This window comes from Hibiscus syriacus, unplaced genomic scaffold, assembly GCF_006381635.1.
Source record: "Hibiscus syriacus cultivar Baekdansim isolate YM2019G1 unplaced genomic scaffold, ASM638163v2 tig00117005_pilon, whole genome shotgun sequence".
Lineage (NCBI taxonomy): Eukaryota > Viridiplantae > Streptophyta > Magnoliopsida > Malvales > Malvaceae > Hibiscus > Hibiscus syriacus.
The window spans coordinates 2,207,303-2,223,397 of NW_024063519.1; the positions used below are offsets into that span (position 1 = coordinate 2,207,303).

The following is a 16,095-nucleotide window of genomic DNA, read 5'->3' on the forward strand; positions in this document are numbered from 1 at the left end:
TCCTTACATGTGTTTGGTTTCACTGCATACTATCATGTTAAGGAGTCAAAGCTGGATCCAAGAGTAAATAAGGCGATATTTATATGGATCACCTCTGGTGTGAAAGGCTATTGTCTTTGGTGTCTAGAAACAAAGAAAATAATCTTGAGCATGGATGTTACCTTTGATGAATCTACCATATTGAGAAATGTGACTTCAAAAAAATTAGAGCAGACAGATGGAACTCCCAACCAGGTGGAGTTTGAAGGAAGCAGAATTGTCCCAACCAGTAAAGAAACTGATGTTGACTCTCCTATAGTAGAAGAAGAGTCAGATGAAGAAGAGGTTCAGACCCAAGAACCTCCACAACAACATTAATCAATTGCACTCAGAAAGGGAAAGAGAACCATTAGACAACCTTCTCGTTATGATGACATGGTCTCTTTTGCATCACCAATTGCAATTGATGACGTTCCTGCCACTTTTAATGAAGCAGTCCAAAGTTCAGAACATAAAAAGTGGAGGATCACCATGAATGAAGAAATGCAATCCCTTCAAAAGAATCAAACGTGGAAACTAGCTAGTCTCTCGAAGGGAAAGAAGGCAATTGGGTGCAAGTAGGTATATGCAAAGAAAGATAGATTTCCTGACAAGAATAACATCTGCTACAAAGCAAGATTGGTGGCTAAAGGCTACGCTCAAACAGAGGGAGTTGATTATAATGAAGTATTATCTCCAGTTGTAAAACATTCCTCCATCAGAATTTTGCTGGCTTTGGTAGTGTAATTGGATTTGGAACTAGTTCAGATGGATTAAAAACTGTATTTTTACATGGAGACTTGGATGAGGAAATCTACATGACTCAACCAGATGGATTCAAAGTTGCTGAAAAAGAAGATATGGTATGCAAATTAGAAAAATCGTTGTACGGATTGAAGCAATCCCCAAGGCAGTGGTACAAGCGATTTGACAAGTTTATGATAGAGCAGAAGTACACAAGAAGCAAATATGATCATTGTGTGTATTTACGCAAGCTATAAGATGAATCCTATATATATCTTCTTCTTTATGTTGATGATATGATGATAGCTTCCAGGAGTCAGACAGAAATTGCGAAACTAAAGACTCAATTGAACAGGGAGTTTGAGATGAAGGATCTTGGTGAAGCAAAAAAGATTCTAGGCATGGAGATATCAAGGGATAAGAAATTGGGGAGGCTTTGTTTGTCTCAGAAAGAATATCTGAGGAAGGTACTAAAACGTTTTGGCATGAATGAGAAGTCAAAATCAGTTAGTACACATCTTGCTCCTCATTTCAAGCTCGGTGCATCCATGTCACCTAAGGATGATGCAGAACGGGAACATATGTCAAAGGTTTCGTATGCAAGTGTTGTTGGTAGCTTGATGTATGCAATGGTGTGTATGAGACCCGATATTTCACAGGCAGTTAGGGTTGTGAGCAGGTATAAGCATGATCCTGGAAAGAAGCATTGGCAAGCTGTGAAATGGATTATGCGGTATATTCTGAACACCGTAGATGTTGGTTTGGTCTTTCAGCAAGACAATGGTCAGTATGTAGTTGGGTATTGTGATTTAGACTATGCAGTTGATTTGGACAATCGTCGATCAACTATTGGTTATGTGTTTACATTTGCAAAAGCACCAGTCAGTTGGAAGTCCACTTTACAGTCAACGGTGGCTTTGTCTACTACAGAGGCAGAGTATATGGCAGTTACAGAGGCTGTGAAGGAGGCATTTTGGCTTCAAGGGTTGCTTGGTGAATTGGGAATGGAACAAAAGCACATCAAAGTGCACTGTGATAGTCAGAGTGCTATTCATTTAGCAAAGAACCAGGTTTACCATGCAAGGACGAAGCACATTAATGTTCGATATCACTTTGTACAAGATATTCTAGAAGAATGTGGAGTCATAATCCAGAAGATTCGGACCACTGAGAATCCTGCTGATATGTTGACAAAAGTGGTGACTGCGGTCAAGTTTAAACATTGTTTAGACTTGGTCAATATTGTTACAAATTGAAAGATGAATTTGCAGAGACTACTAAAGATTGGATTTTTGAGATATGTGTGTGGAATTTTCCATGGTGGAGATTTGTTGATTTTTTGGCAAATTTTGAATCCCACATTGGTTTTGTATAAGGAGGAGGAGAAATTCTTTTATTATAAATAGAGCACTCTTCCTCCTTAGTTTAGCATCCCATAAATATAAGTCTTCTTCTATATTAAAGGCTATTTGTACTATTTCTTTCTCTTTGTAATATTTTCTATATTAGTGAAATATTATTTTAGTAGTGTTCGAGGACGTAAGCATAATTTTGGTCTAACCTCGTTAAATTTTGGTGTTATTTTTTATGTCTATTTAATAACTATTGTCGGGTATAGTTATTGTTAATTATTGTCATATTAAAATTACTTATCTTGGTAGTTCTGTCTAAGGAGAATGTGTTTTAAGAGGGACCATTGTGACCCCTCTACTCTTTCTTGGGAATCTACCTTGGGGTGATTTTTAGTATAATCGTTTTCACACTAGTCACCTATATAATAGTTTTCAAGGTGAATTTGTTATTATTGGTGGAAATTAACTCGAATTCCACAACAAATATTACGTCGCGGTGACCTTCAAAAATGCGGCTGTTACACTACGTTGCGGCCGTAATTTAATACCATGACTGCTACTTCATTGGATAATAACTCTGTTTTGAAAACCGGACCGGCCGGTTCAACCGGGAACCGTTGCCTAGTCCGGTTCAATCTAAACCAGTTGAACCGCTACTAGTGAACCGGCCAGAACCGTTGAACCGTTCGAATCGGACCGACTGAAAACCGGAATTTTTTTTTTTTTTAAATTAAACAAACTTCGTTTGTTAAACGAGCCAAGTCGAACTCGAGTATTGCTGAGCTCGACTCGAACTTGAAAACTTTAAAAGTAAGCTCAACTCCACTCAAACTCACAAGTTAAAAATTATCAAGTTCAACTCGAACTCGAAATATAAATATTGAAACATGAACTCAAAAAGGCTTGAACTAAAAAAATTTTAGAAGCTCAATTGAAGCCTAAAATTTGAGCTTGATTGAAGTGAAAGAATAGTTCACTCAATGCTCACCAAAAGGCTCCATGATTTTGAATGTCAAATTACCTCTATTATTTATAGAAGTTAGTTGTGATGCTCTTCTATGTTTCTTAGTAATGTGGGATTGTTTTGTTCTCATATTTTTACTCTTTAGACTTTTGGGATGCTCTTCTATGTTTCTTAGCCATGTGGGATTGTTTTTAAAAAAAATTAAACCAAACACAATATCATTTTATTATGATTTTTTTAGCCCCAATTTTATTTTTTAATTAGTTATATAATTATATTTATTATTTAATATATTTTACCTTAAATATTATATTTTAATTAATTTGAATCATTTTGTTTCACTTGATTTTATGGTTTTTAATTTATATATGTTATGACTTGCTTTGAATATAACTTGTGATATAAAAAATTATTTTTTATTAAATATTTTTGGTATTTTTATTTAATTTTTTAAATAATTATGACATCGTCCGATTTTTTCGACCAATCAAACTGGTTCGACCGGTTGAACCAGTGAATTGGTATGATTCTAAAAACCATGGATAATAATCCCAAAATAGGGTTGTCCCCACGTGAAGCAAAAGTTGCAGCAACCTCGTCCATAACATTGCATGGACTGTCATTTACTCCATGGGACCCACCTTTAAAATTTAACACACTACGTAAAGCTTCATCATTACCACACTCATGCTCTAAGGCATTATCACGTTTTGCTTCATGATTTTCCACTGCAAACGGTCCTTTAACCATGAAATCCCACAATCCTTTAACTAAATATTCGGTGCGTTTTATTCACGAAATATAAGATTTTTCAGTAGAAATAAAAGATTATCAATTAGAATAAAAAATTATAAGGGAATATGATTATTGGGAATATTGTATTTTATGTTTGGTTGGTTTAGCAGGAATATAAGATTACCGTGTTTGGTTAAAAGAATAAAAGATTATTAGAACATATTTTTGACCAAATTGTCCTTATTATATATTTGTATAATATTACAAATTATAAAATATTTATATATTTTCTTTAAAAAATTAAATTCATAATATTTATATAATTTTTTTTATAAAATTAAAAATATAAAAAAGGTTTAATGAAAGGGTAAAATTTTTTTAACCCCTGAATTTTATATAAAATTTTAATTATAGACATTTTTTGTAAATCTAAAATAATTTAAGGATAAATTTATAATTTAATCTTCGTAGAATTTTTATTATTCAATGACAGAATAAGGATATTTTTGAAAAAAATAAAAAATTAAGGGCATTTTAGTCCAAAACGCCGGTAATGTTACAATTCCTAAGGGAATGGGGTAATGACATTCTCGATAATATACCTAATAAATCTACTATTAATAATAAAACATTACTGAAAATGAGATTTTCGGCCAACCAAACATGAGAATGTCGAACCAAACCGCAATTCCCATGCAGAAAGCTTTTGATCTCTCGCATATTACCCAGATGGCTCTCCTCGGGCGTGCAGAGAGATGATAAAACGACTAAGACATCCCTTCCATCTCCGAAGATCATGGCAGCACCAGGGTTTTCAGCGACACTACGACGATTCAGCTCCAACCCTGCTTCAGCAGAATTTTCCTCGATAGCAACTCCGGCCGCCTTTTCAGAGGAGGCACCATATCACACAAGTTACCCGCATGCTTCCCGATAGAATTGCATGGATTAACGACGTCGTTAATTTCAGCAGACATTGAAGGATCTAAACTATCGCCAGGCGCTAAATCCAATAAACCACTCTCATTATGAACAATCAGTGGTGCTTCCTCATTACCTTCCAACTGCGACGACCCCTCTCAAATGGAAACTGGACTGAAACACGGCTCAAACTCAGCTACGCTAATTTTAAACAACCTTACCCCCACCTTCAAGTCGAAGCTTTCTTTCACTCGAGCTTGGCAATCTGTTGTAATTTGAAGCAAAACCCTATCAAATGAACTCGGATTCAAGGTGTTCTCATCAATAGATACAAGTCACCCCATCTTCTTGCTATGCTATTGAATGTCTTTTAACACCATGCAAACGCCGGAATAAAGCCATGCATGAAGGCTTCGACACACTATCTCGTCCTACCAAACTTCCACCTTCTCAAACCATTTTTCCAAAGAGCTTAAATTATCCTTCAATACTTTATCCCTGCTCATTTCATCTTCAAAGATTAATAGAACTGCCAAACCACTTAATCTCATGATTGTTGGGACTTTAATTTCATCCAAATGCATCTTTTATGCAAGATCTTGTATTTTCATGAAGCACTTGCACCATCCAACAAGACTATCTTTAAGGACCACTAGTTTTTCCTCCCTTCAATATTGGACACTGGATACGATTTATCTTCTCCTCTACTCTTTACATCAAACGGTTGCACATCATTTTGTTTCTTTCTCCAAAAAGCATTACACGTTTGAAACCTTGCCATGTAGGCTCGGATTTTGTTGCCGTGAATTCTAAAACCATCCAGGCAGCCCATCGCTATTTTCGTATCCTCTAAACGTGCAAATCGTACAAAACCGAACCTGCTTCCCCCTACTTTTTTTGCTGGGATGAAAGAATCAACAACTACACCATAGTTATCAAAGATAAGCCGCAAACCTTGATAGTGGAGATTCTCTGGTAGATTAAACACAATCAGAGTTAAACAATTTTCTCTCGAACTCTCTCTTGCCTGAGTTGCTTGCTTGATACGAGTCGCCTGATTGATAACACCTAACATTTCGCCCAGTTTCCTTACAAAGCAACTTTTCAGAAATATTGTTGTTCTTAAAGGTCACATGTTTGTGCATCAGCAAATGCAGTACGGTAGGGTGATTAGGAGTTCATTGTTAAATGAATGAGAGTATTTAAAATAAATATTATTTTGTAATTACTTTAGCTTAATAAAAAATCAAATATAAAATAATAAAATAAGAATTTTAGTTTAATTATTAATTCATTAATTTAAAATTTTAAAAATATTAAATATTAATATCTGATTAGTTTAATTTTAAAATTGATATTGGACTAAAATTTATTTAAATTAAAAATAAAATTTATTTTCCTTAATTTTAAAATTAAAAGAACCTGAAAAATAATTAAAATATAAAAGATTAAAGAATCAAGATTAATTTAGTTGATTTTAAAATTAAGAAAATTAAAAACGTAATTTGAAAAAAAAAAGGTTATTAAGACCCTTCATGCACTTTGTTTGGTCGACACTGAAAATGATATCCATTAAAGTGATAAAATATTAAATATAATTAATACATTAATTTTAAATTGAAAGAAAGAGGTTATTCAAATTTGAACATAACATCGAGTGCAAATTATTGAAGATTTAATAATACTACAAACCTTTTAGTACTATGTGGATAAATTGTTGATTAAACAGTGAAAAAAAAATGAAAGATAACAGTGAATTGGAAAACTCTCATGTAATCCCATCGATTCAGATGATCGTGTCATTATAATATTTATTATGAATGGGGAAAATATTCTAACATATATATCATGTCAGGTATATAATTAATATCTTAATTAATTAAGATAATTCATTTTTTACTCGTATTAAAACCTTCTTCTTTGTTTAATTCGACCATAAATAATTATTATTATTTTCCATCAGAATATTTTGTTTTTAAGTTTGAAATAATATTACCGCATTTATTATAATTGATGATCATAGGGTGTGAAGAGAGTACTGAAGCCGAAGAATAAGTGCAGCGTTTATCTGTGGGGAAAACGAAACGGGGACCTCCATTTGTCTCCAAGGAAAGAAGAAACTGATGAGACATTAATGCATATTGGACATTCACCGGTATAGATTAACTACTGCAGATATATTGGTGCATTTATTTTTTTATCCATATGTAGTTATATGTTGGATTGCGATCCCTATATGCATGCATAAGATAATCTATGCTTTTCGTTTTCATACATACATGCATGCGTTTATATGAATAGAGCAGGGTACCTGCGTTGCTGCGCATGAAGAGATGTTTTCAGTCACCGTTGGGTTGGTGCCTGGTGGTGCATTTTAATTATGTTTGCCTAACACAGAAACATATACGGTCCTTTGCTTATTTTCCATTCAGGTCATTCAACTTTGATATTTATCATCTTAACCGTGACATTGCCATTTCACTTTCCAGGGCTTGGACTTTTATAACTAAGAGAAAGAAAATCCGTTCTAACAAAGGAATCATTTGATATTTACTTTAGTACGTGCGTATAGCCCTTAATTTCTAATCCACGTACAGGAGACGAAGACAAGATTTTATATTAAAAGACTGATTTTTAAATTTTTAAAGAACAATGAATTTATAAAAATTCTAAGAGTTTAAAATAGATTATAAAAAATGCAAAAAAATATATAAAATAATAAATATAGTTAACCTTATGAATTTTTATGATAAATTATAATCTAATAACAACTTTAAGTTTCAATCTTAATGAGACCACCTATGATATTTAATTGTATTCCTATTCTAATTCTAAATCAATAATTCAAATCTCATCAAGTCGTCTCAATGGTTAAACAAGGTGTTGAATCCTGAGTTCAAACAATTGTGTCTATAGAATATATGTGTTGTCAATATTTAATCATCCCAAACTAATAAAAAATCAACAATTTCAATAGTCGAGATGAGGATTTTATTGTGGGTCTTAAGAGGAGTTTAGTGTTCAGATGTTGTTGTCGCATGAGTGTGAAAAGATGAGACTTAGTGGGATTCGTAGCCTTTGATGTAATTTGGTTTTGGTTCGTTAGATGCTATGGTAAGCGAATTTGAAGCGGGTGGTCTATAGGGAATTGTAAATCACGTTTCTTTTTCTGTTACTGGCTTGGTTATTTTGGGTGTATTGGTTTAAGGAGTCACCGCAATCACGGTTGGTTTGCTGTTATGTTGGGAGAGTGTATGGCAAAGAGTGGTGCTGCTAGTATCATGTTAGACGAGTTATGGAGATCGGAAGATACGACATAGTTTTACTCAGACGACAATCTGATGAATGTTGGTGTAGTTCGGGATAGATAAACTCGAGAGTTGGGGATTGATTTTTGGTAGATCCTTTTGAGAAATCTAATTCGAAGAAGTGAAAGGGGACGACAATAGGAAGCAATTCTTTGGTTGGCTATTGAAGTTCTGCTGGTTGTTAATAGGTTAGTTTTATCTTCGTTACTCTGCTGGTTTTGTTCTTATTGTTAGGTGTGTCAGTTATTACGAGTGTTTTTAGAGAGTTTTTTAATTACATTTGTGTTTGTTCTTTCCTGCCTGTTTGTCATATTTGGGTTTGGAATGGTTCCGAGGGTGTTGATGCTGTTTGAAAGAAGTTTGGGCTGTGTGGGAGCTTTGTTTGACTCATTGGGAAGGGATCTTAACTAAGAATATGTTGGATAGAGAAAAGGCATTGTTGGACGTCCTAAAAGAACGAACTCATGACATGGTTTTGAAGCGTGTTGTCCCGGACAGGTTAGTATGTTCAATTGATTAAGCAGGCCATTGTTTCATCAAGTTTAACCTGCAGAAACATTCCTAGGTGTGATGATTGGAGTATTTGGTATTTGAATTAATTTAAGAGGGTGTTTGGTTCAAAGATTGTGGAATTCCTATGGGATGGGAATCCCACATTCCCATGTTTGGTTGGCCGGGAATCTCATTCCCGGTAATGTTTTATTACCAATAGTAGATTGTTTTGGGTATATTACCGGGAATGTCATTACCTCCATTCTCTTAGGTATTGTAACATTACTGGCGTTTTGGACTAAAATGCCCTTAAATTTTTATTTTTTTTCAAAAATATCCTTCTTCTGTCATTGAATAATAAAAATTCTACGAAAGTTAAATTATAAATTTATCCTTAAATTATTTTAGATTTACAAAAAAAAAATCTATAATTAAAATTTTATATTTAAAAAAAATTTACCCTTTCATTAAACCTTTTTTATATTTTAAATTTTGTAAAAAAATTATATAAATATTATGAATTTAATTTTTAAAGAAAATATATAAATATTTTACAATTTGTAATATTATAAAAATATATAATAAGGACAATTTGGTCAAATATACATTCCAATAATCTTTTATTCCTTTAACCAAACACGGTAATCTTACATTCCTGCTAAACCAACCAAACACAAAATATAACATTCTCAGTAATCCTATTCCCTGGTAATCTTTTATTCCCACTGGTAATCTTACATTCCGTGAACCAAACGCACCCTAAGGGTGTGCAATGTAAGGGTGGGCAGTTTGGTTCATATTTGGAATTGTATGAATGGATCAATTGTTTGTTTAGTTGTTTTCGTTTTGTTAACTTTGGTTTTGTACCTTTTACCTAGTTTTGAGTACTCTTTTCCTTCAACTAGGTTAGGGGGGTTTTTAACGAGGCTCTTAACTAAAGTTTGATGAATTATTAATAAAATTAAATTTGCTGAGCAAAAAAAAATGTGGAGTACCCACGATACTTTTTCTTGATTTTATATTTATAGTAATAAGGAGTGAATATTTTATAGAATTTTAATCTTAAGAAACATAAGAATTCTACTAATAAAGTACATTAGAGTCCTATTTATTACTTAGATGTCCATGGAAATCGTTAGATGTCCATTGAAAATAACATACTTTGTTAAAATATTATTAACATAAAAAAATTATGTGCAAAAAAACTCTTGGTGAAAGGAAATACCACACATATCTTTAATACGCACAAAAAATGAAATACAATAAAACTTTGATTAAGGAAAAAGAGTACAACATGTATTAAGTACACCTCATAACAACATCACATAAGATCTTTGATTTTTTTAAAATTTAATCTTAAACGTAACATTCAAATGTTGAAGTAGACAGTGCAATAGGGAATAAATCTTTCAAATTAGTAATTGAACGGTTTCGCTGGATACTTGTATAAGTATTCTTCTGAAGATGAAGTGAGAGGAAATTTTTTAAATATATTATAAAGAATGATGTTGAATATATCATAGACTATGTAATGAGATATAATATATTAATATAAGACTTTTTGTTTCTAGTCAATAAGAATAATATGTTTGATCACTTGATATAGTAAGATTAAAAATAAATGATTACACTCAGTTGATATTTCGTACCTGATTAATTCAAATCGATATGCATAGTTAGAGCTATAAAGGAGTCGAGTCGAGCTCGAGTAGTGCTGAGCTCGACCCGACTCAAAAATTTTCAAACTTAAAATTGTGAAGCTCGAGTCGAACTCGAAATAAAAAAATTGAAGCTTGACTTGAATTCAAACCCGAACTTTAAGTATTTGAGAGCCTTATATTGTATTTTTTTAACAAAATAATATATAGATGATAATATTATTATTAATTTAATTTCAAAAATCTAAAAATTTAATACATTATTTTTTTTGAGTAGCTCGTGAGCTTTTCGAGTCGATTATCAAGTAGCTCTTTTTGGCTCGTTAAAAATTCTAGTTGAGTTCAAGCTCGAGTCGAGTCCATTCGATTCAAGTGTTGACCGAACTTTGACTGAGTCTGTCTTGAGTAACCCGCGATCTATCTGTCTCATTTGTAGCCCTACGCTTCGAGCAATACTTTTCTATATATACAAATACTCGAACTCGAGACTTGTTTAAATAATATCAAACTTCTTATCACTTAAATTTACACATTGGTCGTACTTGTTTATTTATGCATAACCATAAACAATAATCACATTTGTCAAATATGAAAGTAAAACGAAGAAGCAATGGAAAATTTGAAAAGAAAAAGAAAACGTAGAAACAATGGAAAAGATGTTGGCATCAAGTTTTTCTTCTTCTTTAAAGTGGTAATCTGATTTGTGATAATCAACATGGTTATAAATAATGTTGGTATTAAGTCGTTAACCAGTAACAAACCGACGCCAATACCAGTGCTTCTCCCAAACAGAATTCATGCAGTCGAGAGGAATGCCTTTGGTTTCGGGCAAGAAGAGGACAACGAAAATGGTCATCAAGGCGTTCCACGCGGCGTAGAACAAGAAGGTCCCATATTTGAAGTGGCAAAGCATGGTCAAGAAGGTTTGGGAAAGCACAAAGGTGGTGGCGAAGTTGACAGCGACGCTGATGCTTTGACCCGTGGGTCGAATTTTGATTGGGAATATTTCACTTGGAACCAGCCAACTGAGAGGACCCCAAGACCAACCGAATCCAGCTGCGTACATGCACATTAGAACCAGTACCAGTATGGCGTATCCCTTGCTGATTTCCTTTGTGCCCGAAACACCCGTTGTAACTGCTAGCACCACTGCCACCCCAACCTTCACAAAATTCCCCCAACCAAGATAAATTTAGCGATTAATTTCATGAATAGTCTTCTTGCTGGAAAAAAAAAAATCAAAATCTGATGCATACCTGAGAGACAAACATTTGGATTCCACCTTCCATGAACAAAAACTTCCGACCAAACTGATCGACTACACCGGCTGAAACTACAATTGATGCAAGATTAACTGAGCCCAATATGATAGCCGCTATCAAAGCTGAATCATTTCCAAAACCAACTGATTGGAATAGAACCGGTGCATAGAATGCAATGATGTTAATCCCTGTAAGTTGTTGGAAAAATGGTATGGCAATTGACATAACCAGGTGAGGCCTATATTGCCTCTCAAATATTGTCACAAATGGTTCTTGATTAGCCTCTTTGGCTATGCCACTGGCCATTTTAAGCTCAGCTAGCTCTGGTTCCACATCACAATCTTTCCCTCGGACTTTTCGAAGAGAATGTCGGGCATGTTCCATTTTGCCTCGTTGTATTAGGCTGCTGGGAGTGTCCGAAATGAAAAGTGCGCCCATTGTCATGATGACAGCGGGTACTACGGCCAGACCCAGAGAGAGGCGCCAGCCCCAACTTCGTTTAGCAGTGACGAAGTTTATGCAGTTGGCTGCCAACACCCCTATGCCTATGAAGAATTGGAAGCCTGTGTTGAATGCTCCTCTCCATTTTGGTGGTGCCACTTCCGACAGGTATACAGGAGTTGCCTTTATTGGGGATTTACAATAAACTTTGATGTAAATACTTCGCAGATTAGGAGCAAATTAATCACTTCGAGTATTTATTATGCTTTTTAAAATATAATTATAATTACAAAAATTCATTTATGCTGACTACAATTAGATTAAAAACCAAAACATATTCTGATATAGATCGTAATAGTTCATTTATATGATTATTACTATATTTTATTATATTAGTTGTTACTTGTTAGAGTTGTGATCCAATTTCTTTTTGGATTAGACCATGAAGCTATAATCATAACAGTGATAAAAGTATGAGGCCTACAAAACAGGCGAGCACACATGACAGGGGTGCGCGAGCCGTAGGTCCATTTATATGATTCTTTCTATGCAAATTTTCTTTGTTTCCTATATGGGTTTTGAGATGTTATGTGACTTGTAACAATTGTACCAAATCTTATACTCCTTTAATATAGTATATCTTTAAAGATAACTCTCAATCACCTAATATTGAACACTTATATCTTGACATTCATAATACTCGAACTCGAAATTTTAAGAAATAACAACACCTAATATTAAACATTTATATCTTAACATTCATGATACTCGAACTCGAAATTTTAAGGAATGACAACAACCCCTCTACTATAGAGGTTGCTTGGTTTAAACTATGTACTACATCCTTAAAGAAGAATTTAATAATTTTTAACTTGGTTGATGTCTAATTAATCGAATATACCAAATTTAGTTAGATTTTTTTTAGTTTAAGGTGATTATAAGTGATTGTATTTGTTTTAATTTTATTAAAAAAATTAAAAATCTAGGGTAAATACATTATAATATCTATTCAAAGATTTGAAATCAATTTAATTAAAATTTTAAATATAATAAAAAATATTAAAAACTACTCATATAAGGTTCGTGTTCATCATAATTTATATATAAAGCATTTACCAATAAACTTATCATCATTATTAAATCAGTTTATGAATATAAAAAGGTGAAAAGAACATTAAAGATATTTTTAAATTTAAAAATATTATATGTAGGTTATTAATTATAAAAGGAGTTGGTGTTCAAATTACTTGTCTAGCAAATTCAATCAAAATTGATTCAGAATTTTAATTGTCAAAAACATTAGTAACGCATTTACTGCAGAACAAGTGCTCAATCAAATTTTTTTAGTAAGTTAAGGTGATTACAAGGTAGTATATATATTTTAAATACTTTTAATTATTTGAAAATTAACGGTTAATCACCCTTCTATGGTCGTTGGTGCTCGAACCTCTGACATCTAAGAACAACAATGATTCTTTTAACCACTGAGATAAGTTGATTCGTACAAGTACTTCATCAAATTTAATTCACAATTTTAATTAGGCTTGATATAAAACTAAGTGTCTAAACTATATTCTAAGTTAATTTTATATGTCTAAGTTTTTTTTTTGTTAAAAGTGTGTATTTAATGTTTTCTCCGTTATACTTTTAAGTATCATGTCGTAATGACTTTAAAAAATCCATTAAGTGACATATGTCATGTTTATATATTTTTAAAAAATTTATTTTTTCAAAAAAATTAAAAATATTACTAAATAAAATAAAATCAAAATTTACTAAATAAAAAAAACTCTAAAATCTTTTATTTCAACCATATCACCAATTGTCATCAGCTATCACCAGCAGAGGCAGAACACAGTAAGGACATGCAAGGAACATGACCGCCAAAACTTAGAAAATTATAATTTGGGCCTTTAAATTTTTCAAAAATCTAATTTAGACCCACAAAATTTTTAGAAATATATATTATGCTTTTAATTTTTTGAATTTTTGAATTTTTTTAATTAAACCTCTCCTATAATTTTTAAAAATTCTCATTAAACTTCTCAATTTTTCAAAAATATTAGTTAGAGCTCAATTTGTTTTTTTTTTTGAAAAATATAAATTGAATTCTTCAAAAATTTTGAAAAATTTAATTTAAATGTCTAAATTTTGTAAAGTTTTAACTTGCACCCCAAACTCTATCACCAAGTGTCGCCACTGATCACTAGTCACATTCGTCATCATCAAACAATCATCCCTCTCTCGCAGGACCCAAGGAAGGATGCAAGATTTTATGTTAGGGGGACGAACTTGAATTTATAAAATTTCAGGGGGTAAACTTGAACTTATAAAATTCTAGGGGGAGCTAAAATAGATTCTTAATAGAAAATATAAAGAAAAATCTAAAATATATGATAATTTTAAATTTTCAGGAGACAATCCCCACCCGCCCTATCTAACTCCATCCCTGATAAGACCTCCTTTGCTGACCATCTCTCTTAACAATTTTTTTTAGAAAAAACCTAAACGTAGTGTGTGTCACTTAACAATTTTTTTAACGTCGTTACAACATAGACATTTATAAAATATAACAGAAAAAATGTTAGGCACCTACTTTTAACAAAATATTCTTTAAGCAACTAAAGTTAGGATATAGTTTAGGCATTTAATAATTTCTACCTAAGGGTGGAAAATTTTACTCCTAATGAATATTAATCCCGCAACTTGAAATATGAGGTGTCAATTGAGAGTTTTTAACCACTTGCTCTAGAGATTATTGAGTAGGTCTTTTAATTTTTAAAAAACATTACAAATGCATTTACTGCTGTACATGTGCTCAAAGACTTTCACATGTTACTAGTTTTTGGGATGGAAGACTTGCATATTACTCTAATTAGAAATTACAAATGCATTTTAGTTTATGATCAAATTGATATTCATCCTGTATAGATTAGGATCCTGAAATCGTAGAAACATGTGCATTGTTCGCCTTATAAACAAGGAAGAATTAAGCCATACATATAATGCAAATAATGTGCTTGTGCTCTTAGAAAAGGACAGGGAAGAAAATGGAACAGCGAGCTATAGTTACCTGATTGGTGAAACCAACCCCAAAACCAAGCAAGATACGGCCTATGATAAGCATGGCAACATTAGCAGCGCCACCGTTAACAGCAGCACCGGCAAAGAAGGTGAGGCCACCTAACATCATCGTGTTTCGTCGACCAATTTTCGCAGTGAGGCGGCTAGCAGACAGTGATGCAACCAAACCAGCAATATACAAGGAAGAAGTGAAGGATGTTAAAACTTGGCTATCGTACACGCAATACGTGTTGGTTTTAGCCTCTGCTGCTTTCCTTAGAACCGATGGGAAAAATTTCTGAAGAAATGGTTGCATAGTTGTCACACCCCCTTCAAATATTCAGCCAACAATACCAAGGAAGTGTCAGTTTCAGCAGAACATCCATGGTTTCTTTGTTTTCGGGTTCTAACAGATAATGAGAATATGAGATTACATATTCCATTTCTGTTCAGATCAAAAATGCTAATCAACACACTGAAAAACATGTGAATGAATCCATGGATGCAATTTTCTCAATTTAATTTAGTGAAAGATTGAAAACAATTACTCTGTTTTGCAATCATGGAAATGGTTATTTTTAATTCTACTAGAAACTGTCTCATTCGATTTGTTCCTTCCTTAGTACCAGAAATTATAATAAAGAGTTTGAAGATTAAGGATAAAAAAGGTCATACCTGAAATTCCAATGTCATAGCCAAATATGAGGCCGCTTGAAGCAGCAACGATGCAGGTGATCACCACCGAAAGTGTGATCTTACCACTGAAGCTGCCGACAGGTCCATCGACACCGCCGAAACCTCCGACAACCATTTCTGCTGCTCTTTCTCGGTGTCCAAGAAGGAACTTCTACCGACTACCTTGTGGTGACTGACAGAGAGAAGCGATCAGACCACTACTTTATATAGTGAAAATTAGTGGGTGTTGCTGAGGTTGTAGGAGCTAACAGCCGATTCTGATTCCAATTTGACAATTTATTGTAATAAGAATACATTTTGAATATGGCATACCTACCCGTCTATCTGTCAACGAACATTTACATTTAATCATATAAAAAGAAATTTGGCTAATAAGCAGATATTCAACCAATGGCGGAACGTAGTGGAGACCCTTAAAATTTCAATTTGAAAATTTCAATT

The 16,095-nt window shown here is 33.1% G+C and overlaps 1 protein-coding gene across 2 annotated transcripts; it reads right to left on the reverse strand.

Annotated features, from left to right (window-relative positions):
* Positions 1-10,840: 10,840 nt before the first annotated feature.
* Positions 10,841-15,817, reverse strand: LOC120195145 (sugar transport protein 5). Of its 2 annotated transcripts, XM_039197245.1 has the most exons (5): positions 15,634-15,817; positions 14,969-15,288; positions 11,773-12,078; positions 11,449-11,736; positions 10,841-11,354 (listed from the first exon to the last, which is right to left on the reverse strand). In XM_039197245.1, the coding sequence occupies exons 1-5, from the start codon at positions 15,767-15,769 to the stop codon at positions 10,938-10,940; spliced, it is 1,467 nt and encodes a 488-aa protein (XP_039053176.1). In that variant the 5' UTR covers positions 15,770-15,817; the 3' UTR covers positions 10,841-10,937. The 2 variants fall into 2 exon arrangements, with proteins under 2 accessions (XP_039053176.1, XP_039053175.1); XM_039197244.1 differs by having other exon boundaries at positions 11,449-12,078.
* Positions 15,818-16,095: the final 278 nt, after the last annotated feature.